This window comes from Lactuca saligna, chromosome 1 (assembly GCF_052625555.1).
Source record: "Lactuca saligna cultivar CGN05327 chromosome 1, ASM5262555v1, whole genome shotgun sequence".
In the NCBI taxonomy this organism is placed as follows: Eukaryota; Viridiplantae; Streptophyta; class Magnoliopsida; order Asterales; family Asteraceae; genus Lactuca; species Lactuca saligna.
The window spans coordinates 46,887,595-46,904,762 of record NC_136417.1 but is presented as its reverse complement, the minus strand read 5'-3'; the positions used below and the strand labels follow the sequence as shown (position 1 = coordinate 46,904,762).

At 35.0% G+C, this 17,168-nt stretch overlaps 2 protein-coding genes across 2 annotated transcripts; one reads left to right on the top strand and one right to left on the bottom strand.

The window, feature by feature from the left end:
• Positions 1 to 9,599: 9,599 nt before the first annotated feature.
• LOC145005850 (uncharacterized) lies at positions 9,600 to 10,364 on the bottom strand. Its single transcript, XM_078964969.1, has 2 exons — positions 9,761 to 10,364; positions 9,600 to 9,694 (listed from the first exon to the last, which is right to left on the bottom strand). Exons 1-2 carry the CDS (start codon positions 10,362 to 10,364, stop codon positions 9,600 to 9,602), a joined length of 699 nt encoding a protein of 232 aa, XP_078821095.1.
• Positions 10,365 to 11,926: 1,562 nt separating this feature from the next.
• Positions 11,927 to 12,810, top strand: LOC144997861 (inactive protein RESTRICTED TEV MOVEMENT 2-like). Its single transcript, XM_078957726.1, has 2 exons — positions 11,927 to 12,109; positions 12,232 to 12,810. Exons 1-2 carry the CDS (start codon positions 11,992 to 11,994, stop codon positions 12,678 to 12,680), a joined length of 567 nt encoding a protein of 188 aa, XP_078813852.1. The 5' UTR covers positions 11,927 to 11,991; the 3' UTR covers positions 12,681 to 12,810.
• The last annotated feature ends 4,358 nt before the right edge of the window (positions 12,811 to 17,168 follow it).

Here is a 17,168-nt window from a genome sequence, read left to right as displayed (position 1 = left end):
TGGTATTCATCATATTCCCATTACCGCATATGGTTTTTCAATTTGTGTAACTTGGTAAAAAAAATAATCTTTCTCTCTCTCTCTGTTACACACACCAACACTAAGATGCCATTTTGTCATGTTATGTATAAAGGACGGTGTTTGTATGGCATCAAATGTCTAGCCTTTTTAAAGGATGTTTGAAGTAAAATAAACGAACTAGTAAAATAATATTATCAAGGTTGTAAAAATTGTTCGGCGGTCGATTGGGGTTAAGCGATTAATCTGTTTGGTAGGGATTTATCGAAGGTAATCGGGAATCATAAATTACTAATAAAACTATTTTAAAACTTAATATATCCTAAGAAAAATAGTATTTGAAAATTTAAAATTTTTAAATTTTGAAAATTTAAAATATTTAAAAATTTAAAATTTGGAAGTTTTGAAAATTTTGGTGTAATATTTGAAAATTTAAAATTTTGAATTTTTTAAATTCTTCCCGTCAAGGACCGCCAAGGGCCGTCGAGGACCGCAAGGACCGCCTAGCCTGAGTTTGACCGATATTGATCAATTTCCGCCAAGCACCCTAATCGTAATCAGTTGCAGACCGTCTAGCGCTTAGACGGCCGCCTAGGCCGATATTTACAACAATGGTTTTTATGTATTCCAAGCCTTTAAATATACAATCAATTATACATTACATAAGAGACCCTATATTATATAAATATAAAAGAACTATAATATACACAATAAATAATAGTCTAACACTCCCCATCAGTTTAAGCAGGGGGTTGTCAAATGCTTAAATTGTATCTAAAATCAATAAACAACTGTGTAGGTAGTCCTTACATATGTTTGCAAACAGATGAACGGATGGAACATGCAAAACACAAACATGACCAATAGCAACGTGTTCCCTAACAAAATATAAATTTATTTCCACATGGTTGGTTCTTTGGTGCTGAACATTATTAGATGCTAGGTACATATCACTCACATTGTCATAAAACACAACAGTGGTACGAGTTAAGGGACATGAGAGTTCAAGAAGCAAGTTACGAAGCCATGCAGCTTCAACAACTACATTAGTTACCCCTATACTCGACTTCACCACTTGAACGAGAGACAACATGTTGACGTTTTGAGGATCAAGAGATGAGATTGTCACCTAGAGAGATACAGAAACCAGAGGTAGATCAACGGGTGTTAGGACACCCGACCCTGTCAGCATAAGAGTAAGAAACTAAATGATAGACATGCAACAGACGAATATAGAGACCATGATCAAGAGTGACCTTAAGATACTGAAGAATATGTTTGAGAGCAAGGAAGTGAGGTTCATGGGGGTCATTCATGAACATACAGTCTTGTTGAATAGCATAGGCTATATCTGGACGAGTAAATGTTGTTGAGCCCATCCTAGAGTTCGATACAAGGTCGTGTCAGAAACCGAGTTCCCATAACCGAAAAGCTTCAACTTTGTATCTGTCTGGGTGATACAGGGATTATAAGAGGTCATGTTGGCATGGGAAAAGAACTCTTTGGCGAAATCAGTTTGTGAGAGAAACAAACCTTGAGTGGTACAAGTGGCAACAATGTTGAGAAAAAAAGATAAATGAACTAAGTCCGTCATAGCAAATTTCGCGAACAAAAGGGAAATAATTTTTTAACTAATTTAGAAGTAGATGCAGTGAGACTGTTGTCATCAACGTACAAAAGGAGATAGATGGTCTCCCTACCACAATGAAAGGTAAAAAGAGAGATATCAGAACGACTGTTGGTGAATCCAAGGACGAGATATAGATAGCAAATTGTTGGTACCAAGCACGAGGAGCCTGTTTGAGACCATATAGAGCGTTGCGTAAACGAAAAATGTAATCAAGATAATTAGGATAAATGAATCCAAGACGTTGCTTCATATAAACCTCTTTGGTGAGATCACCATGCAGAAAGGCGTTCTTAAACGTCAAGTTGGTCGATAGGCCATTGACGAGAGACAACAATACTGAGAATCGTGTGGATCGTGGCGGTTTTTAACAGCTTGACTAAAAGTGTCATCAAAGTATAAACATGTTTGTTGATAAAACCCTTACGTAACGAGATGACCTTTGTAATGATCAAGTTTGCCACTAGAGTCAGACTTATGTCGATAAAGCCAACGAAAACCAACAATGTTGGCGGAGAGGGAGCAAGGGACAAGATCCCATGTATGAGTAGAGGTGAGAGCAGACATCTTAACATCCATGGAAAGTTTCTAGTTTGGATCACACATATCCTGAACGGTGGATCGCAGAATGGGAGAGACATCGTTGGTGGCAGAAATATTCATGAGAACGTGAGGTCTAAGAGAACCAGTTTGTGAGTGTGTAGTCATAGGATGACTGGTCAAAGTATGAGGAGAATGGGAATCATGATCATTAGATGAAGGTTGTTCACTTGTGGGTGACGATGAACTAACAGGCATGAGCAAGGCAAAAGAGGTGTTAGTTGAGGTAGGTGGAAGGATGATGATGGGAGGATCATCATTGAGGTACACAATAAAGTCATAGTCGGAAGTCGCACGAGTAGGGTGGAAATCAGAATACGGAAAGTGTTGCTCATCAAATATAATACGTCGAGAAATGATAACACCCTGATAAAGGAGGTCAAGGCATTTATGTCCTTTGTGATCAGGAGAGGGACTAAGATATACACAAGTAGTAGATTGAGGGGGGAGTGTAGTGGAAGCAATGTTAGGATAGCATAGACAACCAAACACACGAGGATGGTCATAAGTGGGAAAAAATCAAATAATAATTCAAATGGCCAAACGGGGTTTTATAGGATAATGTCGTGGTTGGGAGTAGATTGAGCATGTGCACGGCGGTCAGGAGGGCTTCGGTCCAAAACTTTGTGGGGAGAGACGCTTGAAAAAGGAAAGTGTAAACAAGGTTATTGATTGTTTGAATGAAGCGTTCAGACTTGTTGTTTTATTGTAACATGTAAGGGCGTGAGAAACAAATCATTAGGCCATTAGATTGAAGGTAGGAAAGAAGAAGTTAATTATTAAATTCACGTCCGTTGCCACATTGAAATGATTGAATGTCGTTTTTAAATTGATTCTTGACATACATGTGAAAGTTGCAAAAAAGAGAATACACTTCCGATTTAGCACGTAAACGAAAACCTACAAAAAAATGAGAGAAATCATCAAGAAATAGGATATAGTATTTAAAACCATTCATGTTAGTAATATGAGATTTCCATAAACCATATGGATGAGTTCAAACACCCGAGAGGTTTTTAAGGTAGATAAAGTAAAAGGAAATCGACAAGCATAACAAAGTGTCATTTTACTAAAAGTATTTGAAATAAAATTGCGAGAGTTTAAAAAATTTTAAATGGATGATTTGGGGTGACCAAGACGTCTATGCAGGTAGGGAGAGAGACAGTTGTAAAAGCTTAAACAGTTGGCAAGGAAATAGTAGATGGGAGGAACAGGTAGAGATGACCAACAATATCACATCACTGAAGAAGGGTACCTGAATTAAGATCCTTTAATTATATGGAAACGAAAAGGATCAAAAGTGACAGAGACAAAGTTATCGTGAGTAAACATGCGAACATAAATTAGATTTTTAACTGATATGTGCATATTCATATTTTGTACATTGTCTTAATACTTTTAGCTACAATTATGCTTATTTTGGGATAAAGGTACTCATTATGTTTTAAATTTGTTTCGTAGTAGCAAATGCATGCACAGGATGAAAAGGAAGCAAATGCGGAGTTGGAAGCAGGAAATAGTGGGCTATGGCAATTGAAGGTGAAAAAGAAAAGATTTTTGAAGCCCACAACATGGGAATTCCTGCCACGCCGTGGGGAGGAGAAGATTCACGATCATATGATTACCTTGGAGAATACATGTGGAACCAGGTTGCCACGTCGTGGAGCCTATTCACCACGGCATGGGAGTCAGAATTATGGAAAGTATAAATATTTGAACATTAGGTCTAATTGAGGGACTTCTAGCCGATTATGGAGAAGGATTGCGAAAAAAAAACCCTCTGGAAAACCTTAGGAAGATCAGAAATTGATTGGAGCTTAAGAGTTGAATAGATCTAGAAGAAATCAACATTGATCTATTCGGTTTGCTAGCATTAATCATGTCTAGTCTTATCTGCATTGATTTAGTGAGTGTTTCTGTTAAGATGAGAAGTTAAAAAACTTATACTTTTGTTGATGAAGATGATCCGCTTGAACTATGTGTTGATTTCGATTTTATGATTTAATATTGTTGGTTGTTCTAGTGTTGATGAATCAAAACCTTACATGTTTTAGTTCTAGTCTTTGATTGCCTTCATATGAGTTTTGTATAGTAGATGATCATTATAACTGCATGAACTTTATTACCTTGTGGTTAGTAACATCCATTCCAGGTACAATTCTTTTTTTGGCTTAAAATATACAAAGTTTTCAATTTAGGCCCCTAAGACGGGCATAATCAAGGCACACACGGCGTACCTTGCCGAACCTTGGACACAGGGTTTTCCCTTAGTACGATGGGCATACATATGGTACGCTAGGCGTACTCAAGTTAGGGGAAAACCTTAATTTTTAGGGGTTGGACCCTATTTAAGCATCATTACAGAACATGAGACTGCCCCCTCATTATCCCTCATTCCCTTGACGACACCTCACAAAACCCTAGCTTCTATTGGTGTAGATCTTTATTTTTGAGTGATTTTAGTGTGTTTTGGTTCATCTTGAATAAGAATAATCTTGGTGGAGGATCATTGAATTAGTCGGAGCTTGTGGATCCAGGGTCTATTCATCTATCTCATCCTCCAGGAGGTATAAAGTCTTGACCTTCATTATTTTATGCTTAGATCTAAGATTAGTTGAGATTGGAGCATATTTAGGTCCCATGGATGAGTTCTTGTGATTAAATGCTACTCCAGAAGCTTTGAGTAGTCCTTTTGATGTTTCTGAGGCTCATTGATGATAAAGTTTGCATCTTGATGGTTAATGACCAAACATACAAAAGGTTATGGTCATTTATGAAAAAAGAATGCTAGATCTAGGATTTGGACCTCTTGGATCCATGTAAAGGCTTAAAGCTTCCAACTCTATGGATTGAGACCTTATTTAGAAATAGATCTGAGGATTGTATATTAAGGTCTTAAGGGATTAAGCCATGAAGAGTATAATGAGATGCTGACCAATATGTTGTACATACTTCTGAGTATGCTGCATGTACTGGGTTTGAGTCTCATTCCTTCCTCGCTGTGGGGACTTGTACACTGGGCGTAATATGGTGGTATGCTTAGCGTACTCACCAGTTGGGCTTTTAATCCTTGAACTAGTTTGGGCCATTGTTAGACCATAAGTCCTTATAGGTTTAGGCCATTGTTGGGCCTTAGGTCTTTGTGGATTTAGGTTATTTTTGGGTCTTGGGCCATTTTAGGCTTTGGGCCGTGATTAGTTAGGCCTAGTCATGAAGGGTAAAATGGTCTTCTACCCTAGGAGTTTGGATTGAGGATTTAGACTCTCGGTTATGGCTTATGGCCAAATTGTTAATTATTGTCTTATTATTTATGATTTGGTGCGGGGATTTTCTAGTTTAGCAGCCCGAATGCTATTTCTTTATTAGCAGATCGATGTGAGTCTCCTTATAGTGTTTGCTAGGTCGACATCACCAATGACAGCCCATTGATTATGTTCATAGGATGCTAGCTGTCTGTGTGACTTGCATTTATGGTCTATGTTTGTATGCATACTGGGGAGTCCTGATGAATGTGTTGGGCGGGGCCCATGGCACGTTACGATTAAATCTGTACTGGACGGGCCGATGGAAGTCGAGCGAGGCCCATTACATGTATGGTATGGGGCATGTTGGGGAAAGTCACTAAGTGTGACATCCCCAATTTCAAGGCCAGAAAAGACCGATTTGTTTATGCTTTGTTTTATAAAATCAGAGTAATCTTTTGATTAAAAGAGTTGCGGAATTTGTTCCCAAAATAAAATATGATAAAATTTATCAAAACATTTCTCAAAGAGAATGTATTTTCATTAAATAATAAAACCTTGGGATGTCATGTTCGATACAGACCAAAAGCATAAACAATATAAAATAAATCTTACAACAATTATTTATGACTACTGATCTATAATCCAAAATCTCTCGTCAAGTCCACCGACTTATACTCTTATGCCATCACCTGTAATGTAAAGAAAACTGAGTGGGTCAGGCTTGGGAGCCTGGTGAGCATATAGGGTTTTCAACCCACAATAATATAATTATTATATGTAATCAGCAAACAATCAACCCAATTACCCATCCTCATTTATTCGTAAGGAATTTGGCACGAATTCCATTGCTGCCAAAGCTTATTTGTCAAGTACTAAATCCATAGTTATCTGGCGCTAACTCCATAGTCACCAAGGTTCACTTAACAAGCGCTAACTCCATAGTTGCCAAGGCTTACTCAACAAGCGCTAACTCCATAGTCGCCAAAGTTTACTCAACGTGCGCTAACTCCATAGTCGCCATGGTTTATACAATAGGCGCTAACTCCATAGTCACCAACTATTCCATCTACCTATGTTCTACCCAATAATTTTGTAGATATAAATACTTACACAGTTTAAATCATTTAACACCTGTATAAAACTCCAATTTCCATGCCCATCTCAAATAGACAAATAACATATAAACACATAGCACATATTTCATAGCAATTACATCATATTTATGTGTTAGAAGAAAGTAACTACACACTCACACATATAAACAACAATAAACTTAATACACTCAAACCATACTTGTATTATTATCGTGTTTATGAAAGGTAGTATACACTAACTTGATCAGAAGATGATCGGACAGCACTACGACTTGCAGAAGTAGTATTCTTCGGTAGATCTAGAAGATCTCTACAAAAATCGAACTTCTCGCGGGCAGAGCTTCGACTCGGAAACCGCACCTCTCGGGATCTTCGGGATCTCGGGACTTGCTTCGGGACTCGGGAATATTACCGGGGCTTCGGGGTATTTCTGGCATGCAAAACGATGCAAAACGGGAGAGAGAATGGAGAAAAATAGCAAAGAAGCCGGCTGCCCTCGCATCCTATTTATAGGAGGCTGAAGCCTCGGAGTACGCGGGGCGTACTGGTCCGAAATCGTCACTGCGTTCGTCATCCGAAGTCCTCGAGTGCGAGTGTTGACATCTTCGCTGTACGCGGGGCGTACTTCGGATCGGATTGCTGACTCCTCTTCGGATAATGCCGGGGTTTAATAATTAAATTTAATTATTAATTAATTAATAAACTTCGAAAATTCATATCTTCTTCATACGAACTCCGTTTTCGACGTTCTTTATATCCATGCGTAGGTGAGGCTACACTCTACAACTTTCGTTTAGACTCCGTCAGCTAATTTTGACTTTTATTTTTATTATTTATTTTTAATAGGTCGGGACAGAAAATTTTGTTATAAATTCATAACTTCTTCGTCTGACGTCCGTTCTTGCCTAACTTTTCGTCGTTTCGCTACTAACAACGAGATCTTCGATTCTCGTTTAGATCGCTAAGGCTAAATATCACTCTAACGTAAATTCACTTTTTACGTCATTCAGCGTTGTGTCGGTTCTGTCGCGAAACTTTAACAAGTCATAACTTCTTCATTATAACTCAGATTTTGGCGTTCTTTATATGCACGGAAACCTTGTAACATATACTACAACTTAGTTAGGATTATTCATCCTAAATAATCTTCTATCAAAAAGTCATTTTTGATGCTTATTGTCTCTAAATTGACTAGCCCTGATCTACGGGCGTTACACTAAGCTTTGTGCTTACAGTTTTAAGATTATGTTTCATGTACTTCTAGTTCAAAGGGGAAGAGTTTGGGATTATCGTATTGCACACACCAAGTTTTTTGCATTATTGACTCCAATGTATTTTGGATATGGATGATATGCTCTGATTTTCCATTATAGCTTTCTATGAACAAGAATTGGTTGGTTGTTTTTCTAATATAAAAGGAAATTTTTGGTTATAAATTTTGGCACGTTACATGGTTTATGATCATTAAATTGCAAGAGCTAAGGTTGAACAAATCTGAGATTAGGTAATTAAAGCTTGTAACTTCAATTGTGTTAGAGAGCATAATTGATACACAATTTGTGTTAGAGAGCATGCAACTTGTTTTGTCTATACAGCTTCTATATCTATTCATATTTGGTATAGGCTAAACATAAATGTGCATTTGAAAAGTAAACTTGTCTTTTAATCATAACTAAACAAAAAACTTTATTTTTCTATTGATAGAAACATAACAACAGTTTCATAATCTTGTACCAAAATAACAAATATAATTTTTTTAAACCTTTTGATAGTTGTTTGGATGAACAACATCTTTCTGTGACAAAATCTTTTTATCCAATGAATATTATGATTTCAACCCTTGACACCAACTTGCAATTTTTATTTTATTTTCTTCAAATATCAAATAAAAACTTACTATATTTGATCAAGCCATTTACTATTTTTATCGGTCCTTCTATCTAATGAGAACTTCACTACATAAGCCATTAACACAAAAAATGATAAATCATGTTTAAAACTCATAAAATTCGACACGAAATGGTTCTGTCATGTGACAACCCGAAATTTCTATCTGTTCAATAGATCAATTCAATCAAAGTTAGACTCATTTTGCTATCTTTTAACACTGTTTGGGGTCTATTTAAGTGTTCTAAACCTAGTACAATCAAGGTAGGAGCATGGAAACGGGATAACACGAAACATATCAAGCAAACTCGGGCCAAACACTCCAACATACGGAGTGTGCGGCCACACACTTGAGTGTACGGCCACACACAGGTGTGTGCGGCCGCACACTTGAGTGTACGGCCACACACAGGTGTGTGCGGCCACACACCCATCCCAGCCACACACTCCCACCTATATATACCACACTTAGGTGTGTTTGTTTTTCCTAAGTGAAACTGTCTGAAGTCTGCAAACCACCTCTGCAGTAGTAGAGGTGGACCAAAGTGTTGCAGACTGTAATGAGAAGCGTGTTTGTTTTTTAACGGTTGCAGATATTAAAAAATTTAAAATAAAATAATTTAATAAACCGAAAATAGTTTTTTAATACCAAAAATTTAATAAGTGTAGTCTTAAAACATTGAAATAAAATTCAAACAACCAAATTAGTCTTACAATAATATTTTTAAATAAAAATCATACAACCAAACTTTAATAATTTTCATTCCATATTTGCATCAATTGTTCGGCAATTTCATCTCTTATATGGGTCATATATTCACGGTCTGCTGCAGTACCATGTGTTGGAATCTCATCTTCATCATTATCAACGACTGCATTGTTATTCCGAACCGAGACATTTGGTTCGTCATATCGTGCAAAAAACTCATCACGTAGTTCCTCTTTTCTTATAAAATTATGAAGCGCAAAGCATGCTAGGGTAATGTTTTGTTGTGTAACCAATGAGAATGTTGCCATCCTCTTCAATATAGGGAATCATGCTTTCAAGACACCAAAAGCACGCTCCATGACATTCCGAAGTTTTGCATGTGCATGGTTAAATTTTTCTTTATTCGTTAATGCACGTCTTCAACGGAAATCTCCAAGCCAATACCTCACATTACGGTACGGTGCCATAAAACCTCGAATGTTTGAATAAGCGACATCACAAAAATAACATTTATCTGTAAAAAAAAAGTCATTTATTTTTTCAAGCTAAGATAAAACTATTTAAATAACCATAAATTTACCTGGTGGTGGAAGTGGGAATGATGCATGTGGATTTGCTAATGCTTCTGATAAAATTCTAAAATCGTGTGCTATCCCTTCCCAACCGGCCACAACAAACGTAAACATCATGTTGAAGTTACATATTGCCAATACGTTTTGGTAACAATCGCCTTTTCCCCTACTTCTATATAAATCCCGTTTGTTTGCAGGGACAACAACATGTATCAAGGTGCCATCAAGTGCACCAACTGCTCCCTTGAACACCCGTCGTAGCCTCCTATTATATCCCGAAATGTTTGGATTCAGATTAAAAGAAGTTGGCACTATAATATCATGTGCGAAAAGCAGCATTTTGTCCAACACTTCATGAAAAAACTTATGAATTGTTTGCTTTGAGTGTTGAAATCTCCGCTTGATAATCACATAACGTTGGTTATGACCGATCATCATAAAAAACATAGCCATCTTCTCCTCAACCGACACATGTTTGTTATCCTTTAACGCGTAGTTTACTCTAAAATGAGCAAATAGCTGGACAAATGATTCACGGGACATGCGTAGCACTTCAACACATTGTAGAGGATTACGGTGAAGTAACTCTAACGTAAATTCATGTCCCGTCATTTCCAAATCGTTGTCTCACACTCGTTTTACACCCCTTTTCCAAAAGTAGCGGACATACAAGTACATTAAAATTATGAGTAGTATCTTTTTGTCGTGATCCATTAGAAACCTATTAATCAACACAAGTACCAAATATAAAACTCAAGTACCAAATAACATAACCAAATAACCAAAATATATAATCACATAGTTCAAGTTTCAAATAAAAAAAATATAAAACTCAAGTACCAAATAAAAAAAATATAAAACTCAAGTACCAAATAACATAACCAAATAACCAAAATACATAATCAAATAGTTCAAGTTTCAAATACTACAAATAACATTCAAGTACCAAATAACCACATACTACAAATAACATCCAAATACCAAATAACCAAAAAAGATAACCACATAGTTCTAACACATGCAATTAAAACCTAAACAATTCAAATATGTAAACTTAATGGACAATCTTTCCATCCTTTAATACTCCTAAACTTGTAGCTGTCATCTCGATCCATCCTCTTAATATTTGTGGATCATTAGATAAATTTACCCACATCTCTCTCATATTCATGATCCTCCAAAAATATGATAAGCAGCAAATTGTAGAGGGTCTACCGGGCCTAACTCGAGTAACTCTAGCTTCTCTACACATCGGGGAATTGTTGGCCCTTGAGTCAAATGTCATAAAGCTTTTTGCATCTCCAATGCTAAATCATCAGCAGTAATATATATATATATATATATATATATATATATATATATATATATATATATATATATATATATGTGTGTGTGTGTGTGTGAGAGAGAGAGAGAGATATGGAATTATGAATATTTTAGAAATATATTAATTAGATTTACCATCAAATCATTAAAACCTAATATGAGCAATTGAGTATGACGTTATCTTGATACAATACTCAAATTAATAATTTATAATGATATGGATAAAAGGTAACTTGGATGTCAAAATTACCGAGTTCCAATTACCAAAAAAAAAATAAATAAATAAATAAAAAATAAAAAAAATAAAAAAAAATCATGATGACAAAAGTGTGCATGTGGAAAGAACATATTTCATTCAAAAGAACACGTTTCTTAAATCAAAATTTAATATTATATAGGTTATAAATTTCTATATCAAATAAAGGACAGAGGTATCTGAAGTAATACACGACCCTATTTAACTATAAACTTATTTGATAAGCTCTTAAATATTGATTCTAAAATACATTTCCTTTAATCAAATTTTACAAGCAATTTAAACATATATGCAACAAATACTAAAATCTTGACGTTAAATCAGTTACCAAATTCATATTGGCATAATGGCATTAAAACAACATGAAACTATCAAAATCAATCATAAACATCTTAAAAGTTACCTCATGCATGCATCGCATGTTCAAAGATCCTTTTTTCATATTTGTTTCAAGCCATGCCTTGCTTTCACAAAAAGCTTTTGAAACCTAAGCTTTTGCCATTTAACAAAGCAAAACCAAGAAACCAACACTACTAGAAAAGGAATAACATCATTCATTCATGCTACCACTATAAAAACAACATCGCTAAATGCAAAATTAATCATCTTTCAAATTAATTTCCAATTCTCTAGTAAACCGTTCTATATATAATTGCGATGGATTCAAAGGTTGGAGGCACCCAATTGCAAAAATTATTATCTTATGATGAATTCGAACCCTTGTGCACATGGCAACGTGAGGATGGACAAGATGTACTCGTGCTCCATCTCCCAGGTATCCATCCACATATCGTTTGTTTTTCTTGCTTTTTAATTAACTACAATCAGGAACAACTTATTTTATTGATTCATGTTTTCTTGATATATATTCTAATTATATATGTGTTTATATATAAGAATTCAAGAAGGATCAACTAAGAATCCAGATTAGCAATACTGGGATTTTGAAGATCACTGGAGAAAATGTTGTAGATGGTAAAAGGAGAAACCGTTTTTTGAAAGAAATTAAGGTCACAAAAGATTATGATTCAAACAACATTCATGCCAAATTCTCCCAAGGTCGTCTTCGTGTTACTATGCCCAAAAAAGCTCCAACACCCACAACAATGGAATCGCCCTCTGCAGCTGCGATGATATTGCCTCAAGATAACCAAAACGATACTATTGCCAACACAAACCGAAAAACGTCCATCATTCCTAATATAAGAGCAAGAGTAGGCAAAGTTGTGAAATCTAAAGAGTTTTCTGCAGCAATGGTGAATGTTGGCTTTGTAGTGGTCGCGGCTTTTAGTATTTATGTTGCATATAATTTCTGGACTTCATACGTACGAGTTGATGAAGATTGATTCATTCATCAAATTTCTGGAGATTAATATGTATTTGTTTGTACGATGAATTGAATCATGTGAAATAAGATGAATTATTATTATTATAATGTATATCGGTTGAAAAGAATTATAGTAATTTGTGATCAAATTCCTCTATTTGTACTCTTTGTAATACAAATAAAAGTATCGTTTTTGTTTCACACAATGATAATCATCTACTTAGCATAAATAATTCATAACAGATAATTAGACCAATCATTTTTCTATCAAGTTGTCTTTTTCCTCATATTCTTATCACAATCAACTAGTTAATTTAGTAAAATTAGAAATAATGAATATGATTACAAAATAATAGAGATCGTAAAAACCATTGTACCCGATACTTGAACCCGAGTTGACCAAGATGCAGACAAGTAATCTCCAAACCAAAAATCAATGATGGGAATGGGGGTCGGGTATACCAATCGGTTGAAGATCCCTATCCCGACTTGGTAGTTATATAATATATAAATAATAATCTAAATTTTAAATTTAGTTTTCATTAAGAAAATGTTCTAACTATTTATGTGCATTTAGGGACAGTTCTTAAAACCTTAGAAGATCAAAATACTCCATATATAACTTAGAAACTTTAAAGACTTCACTAAACAAACATAGATATTTGAAAATACTAGTGTAATCCAAAAATTTGTCAAATTTAGATTGATCTATCCGTTGGACAACCTACCAAAAAAACGAGCATACCGTCTTCTAGAAATCTCCAAATTACTCGTTTTTTGTGATGGAAACTAGACTTCCATGTCTTTCCAACCGTACATTATTCATAATTTTATTTTTATTTTTTTATTTTTTTTTTATTTTTTTTTTATTTTTTTTTTTGTCTTTAGGCTAACAATCAATAAAAAGAAAAAAGCATGATGCCAATAGAATTAAAAACAAAAAAAACGAAGGTTCAAAGTTGGCAAAAAATGAAAACATGATAAATGTAAAATCGTAGGCCACTATGCTAAAATCACAACCCATGAATGCCCAACTGTGATTTTGATAATTATTTGGGTCGTTTTCTTAACTTTTGGGTGTTTCTTGACAATTAATTAATGTATTTGACTAAATTTGTCTTTTAATCATCTTTAAATTGTGACTAAATTAGATAAATGGTTATTATGGTTTACAAAAGTCACAAGTTTTGTCCCTATTTTGTTCTTCTCAATGACGAGAATGATCTATATCATTTCAATGTCTTGTGAGGTTAGCTCCAGACCCAATTACAAAGACTTTTATAACCTTTTTATATACCATTTATAGCAATTAGGTTGCTACTGTTCCATGAAAAAAAATGAAGATTTGCCCTATCGATGTGGTTGTTCTTGAACTCCGTAAGTGTAATGATTTGCCAAAAAAGTTTGAGGAAGCTGAACCAGAAAGAGGAAGGCAAAAGGATGGAGAGGAATATGGTAGGTGGGTGTGGTGCCATTGTAATTTATTGATAACATACATTGGAATTAAACAGAAAAAAATAAAATAAAAGAAAATAAAAAGTTTATATAAGTCTTTTTAATCCGGTCAAGAGCGAACATCACAAGACATTGAAACAATATAGATCATCATCATCGATAGAAAAACAAAATAGGGATAAACTTGTGACTTTTGTAAACCATAATAACCATTTATCTAATTTAGTCTTATAATAATTTAACATGATTTAAAGATGATTAAAAGACAAATTTAATCAAATACATTAATTAGTTGTCAAGAAATATCCAAAATTTAAGAAAATAACCCAAATAATTATCAAAATCACAGTTGGGCCTTAATACGTTGCGATTTCAACGTAATGGCCTACGATTTCATATTTAATATGTTTTCATTTTTTGTCAACATTGAACCCTCATTTTTTTTTCTTATATGAACTCCGGTTGACCTAATTTATTTTTCATTACGTTCTTTGCAGCAAAAGCTTTCCATTTACATTTTACAATTGGGAAGCCCCCTTTTCAAAGCTTTAAAGTAGGGTTCTCGAATTATTATTTTTTTCCTGACTTAGAAACCTACTGCATATAGGCTATAGATCTATAAATCTCATTTTGAAACCTAGTGCATATAGACTCTAGATCTCGAGTTATGCATTTTCAAAGTAGGCTACTTAGTAATTTTTTAACTTCTCCAAAAATTATCATTTTTCATGGAAACATTTCCATTCACTTCAAACCACTCATATGCTATTAACAAAGACTTATAGGACTTAATCAATGTTGTTTTTTTTTTTTTTTTTTAAAGTTAAACTCTTAAACTCATTTACTATGTAAATCTTGAAAAAGAAAAGAGTTTACGAGCTAAAATTCAAAATGAAATGCATTCATTAAGTTTCATAAATTCTTACTAATGGTATAATGAGTGGTTAAGAACAAATGGACATGTATTCTTGAAACTTATGTGAAAAATTGTAATATTTTGAAAACTTCAAAAATCATTAAATAGCCTAGTGGAACTTTATTACTCGAGATCTAAAGCTTGTATGCGGTAGATTTCTAAATGAAATTTGTAGTTAAATATGATAAGGAATCCATTGATAAACAAAACATTTGAATTTAGAAAAAAAAAACTTTCACATTTGAAGGTAGAGAAAAAACTTTCCGACAAAAAGTAAGAAATTTTTTGAAGTCTTACAAAATTGTCTCCAATAATCAAAGAAATTTCTATTTCGGAGCTTTGAAAGAAAGACTTTTCAGAGTCTAAACGTCGATTGTAATATATCAATGGAAATCATTTGCTAAAAAAATAAAAATAAAAAATAACATAATTGAAAAGAATTAGGTCAATCGAAATTCATAAATATATGAGGTTCAAAGTTGGTCAAAAATAAATGAACATATATGAAATCGCAAACTCATGAGCTAGAATCGTAACCCATTAAGGCCACATGATTTTGATTTTTTTTTTTTTTTTTTTTAGAACTGGCAAATTTTATTGACTAAGCACTACATAGCAAGATGCTAGGCAGGCCCAAAAGGAAGACTACATTTGAGATTGTATTACAGACAATTTAAAGGGCAAACAAACCATTCGTCCCATTTAATATTACATTCTACTCTCCTATGTCTAATCCAATTGAATACAATAGATTTAACCCTGTCAATAATCTGGGAGAGTGAGTATCGTGTGCTCCTGAATACCAATTCGCATCTGGTTTTCCATAGTATCCACATCACCCCAAAACAGATGCAAATTAGGTTGTTTTTCTTTCTTCTGCATCTTCCCCAAGTTTTCGTTAGCCCAATAAGATCACCAATGGTTTGAAAATCCGGTTTTGGAATATTACACCAATGAAATATCAGCTCCCATATCTTGTTCGCCAACGGGCAACATATCATAATATGATCTGAATCTTCATCCTCGATATGGCATTGAGGACATGATTCACTTATATTTGTAATTCCTCTCCTCTTTAACGCCAGGTTGGATGAGATACGTCCCAAATTAGCTCTCCAAATAAAGGTATTGACCTTTATAGGGATATCATGAAGCTATGGGATGACTACTTCATTGATTGCCAGTTCTTTATTATCGATTCTTAACTTGATTGCCTCTACACGAAAAATACCGTCATCCGATAAAGGACAAATCCAAGAGTCTGGATCTGGACAGAGTCGATATACATCAATGGCTTCAGACAACATCTGAAAGTTGCGAGCTTGAGAGCCAGTTGCAGGGACTGATCTCCATTCCCAATTATAGCCTTCTGCTTGCACTCTTTGGCTAATTCTGCATGTTTTACGCCTTTCCAGTTGGTATAGATCTGGGAATTGATCTTTTAGTGGCTCGCCATCACACCATTCGTCCATCGAGAAGAGGGTATCATTGCCGTTCTTCACTTTCTTCTTTAGGATGTCTCGGAAACTTATCCCAACTTTAGTTAGTTCATTCGCCACCTCTGCTATATTGTTCCACACACCTGCAAAAGTTCTTTTCGACAAAACATTAGCATGTTTGTTTTTCAAATTGTGAATACCCGTAATTACACGACTCCATAAGGCTGTTTTATTTGATTTTAATGCCCACCACCATTTGACGATCATTGATATGTTGAAGGCCTTGAGAGATCCAAGACCAAGCCCCCCTTTTTCTTTTGGAGCAATGATCTTTTCCCATGAAACCCAAGATATTTTATACCTGTTATCGCTCCCGCCCCATAAGAACTGTCTGCGAATCTTTTCCAGAAGATCAATGACCCCCACTGGGGCCACAAAAATAGAGAAGTGGTATGACGGGAGACTGCCCAAGACAGCTTTTGCTAAGGTTAATCTCCCACCAAAGGATAGTGCTTTCGATTTCCAAGGCGAGAGCTTAGAATAAAAACGATCAATTATAGGTTTCTAATGTTTCTTTAACTTCATGTTTGCGCCAACCGGGACGCCCAGGTAGGTGAAGGGTAACGATGCCGGTTGGCATCCCAAGGGGGCAACCCATCTAGAGACCTCAGCCATGTCACCACCAACACCAAAAACC

Coding starts and splice junctions, on each gene's coding strand:
- LOC145005850 (XM_078964969.1), bottom strand. CDS start 10,364: ATGACGGGACATGAATTTACGTTAGAGTTACTTCACCGTAATCCTCTA. Junction 9,695..9,760: donor ATTCCCACTTCCACCACCAG/GTAAATTTATGG, acceptor TTTTTTTTACAG/ATAAATGTTATTTTTGTGAT.
- LOC144997861 (XM_078957726.1), top strand. CDS start 11,992: ATGGATTCAAAGGTTGGAGGCACCCAATTGCAAAAATTATTATCTTAT. Junction 12,110..12,231: donor ACTCGTGCTCCATCTCCCAG/GTATCCATCCAC, acceptor TTTATATATAAG/AATTCAAGAAGGATCAACTA.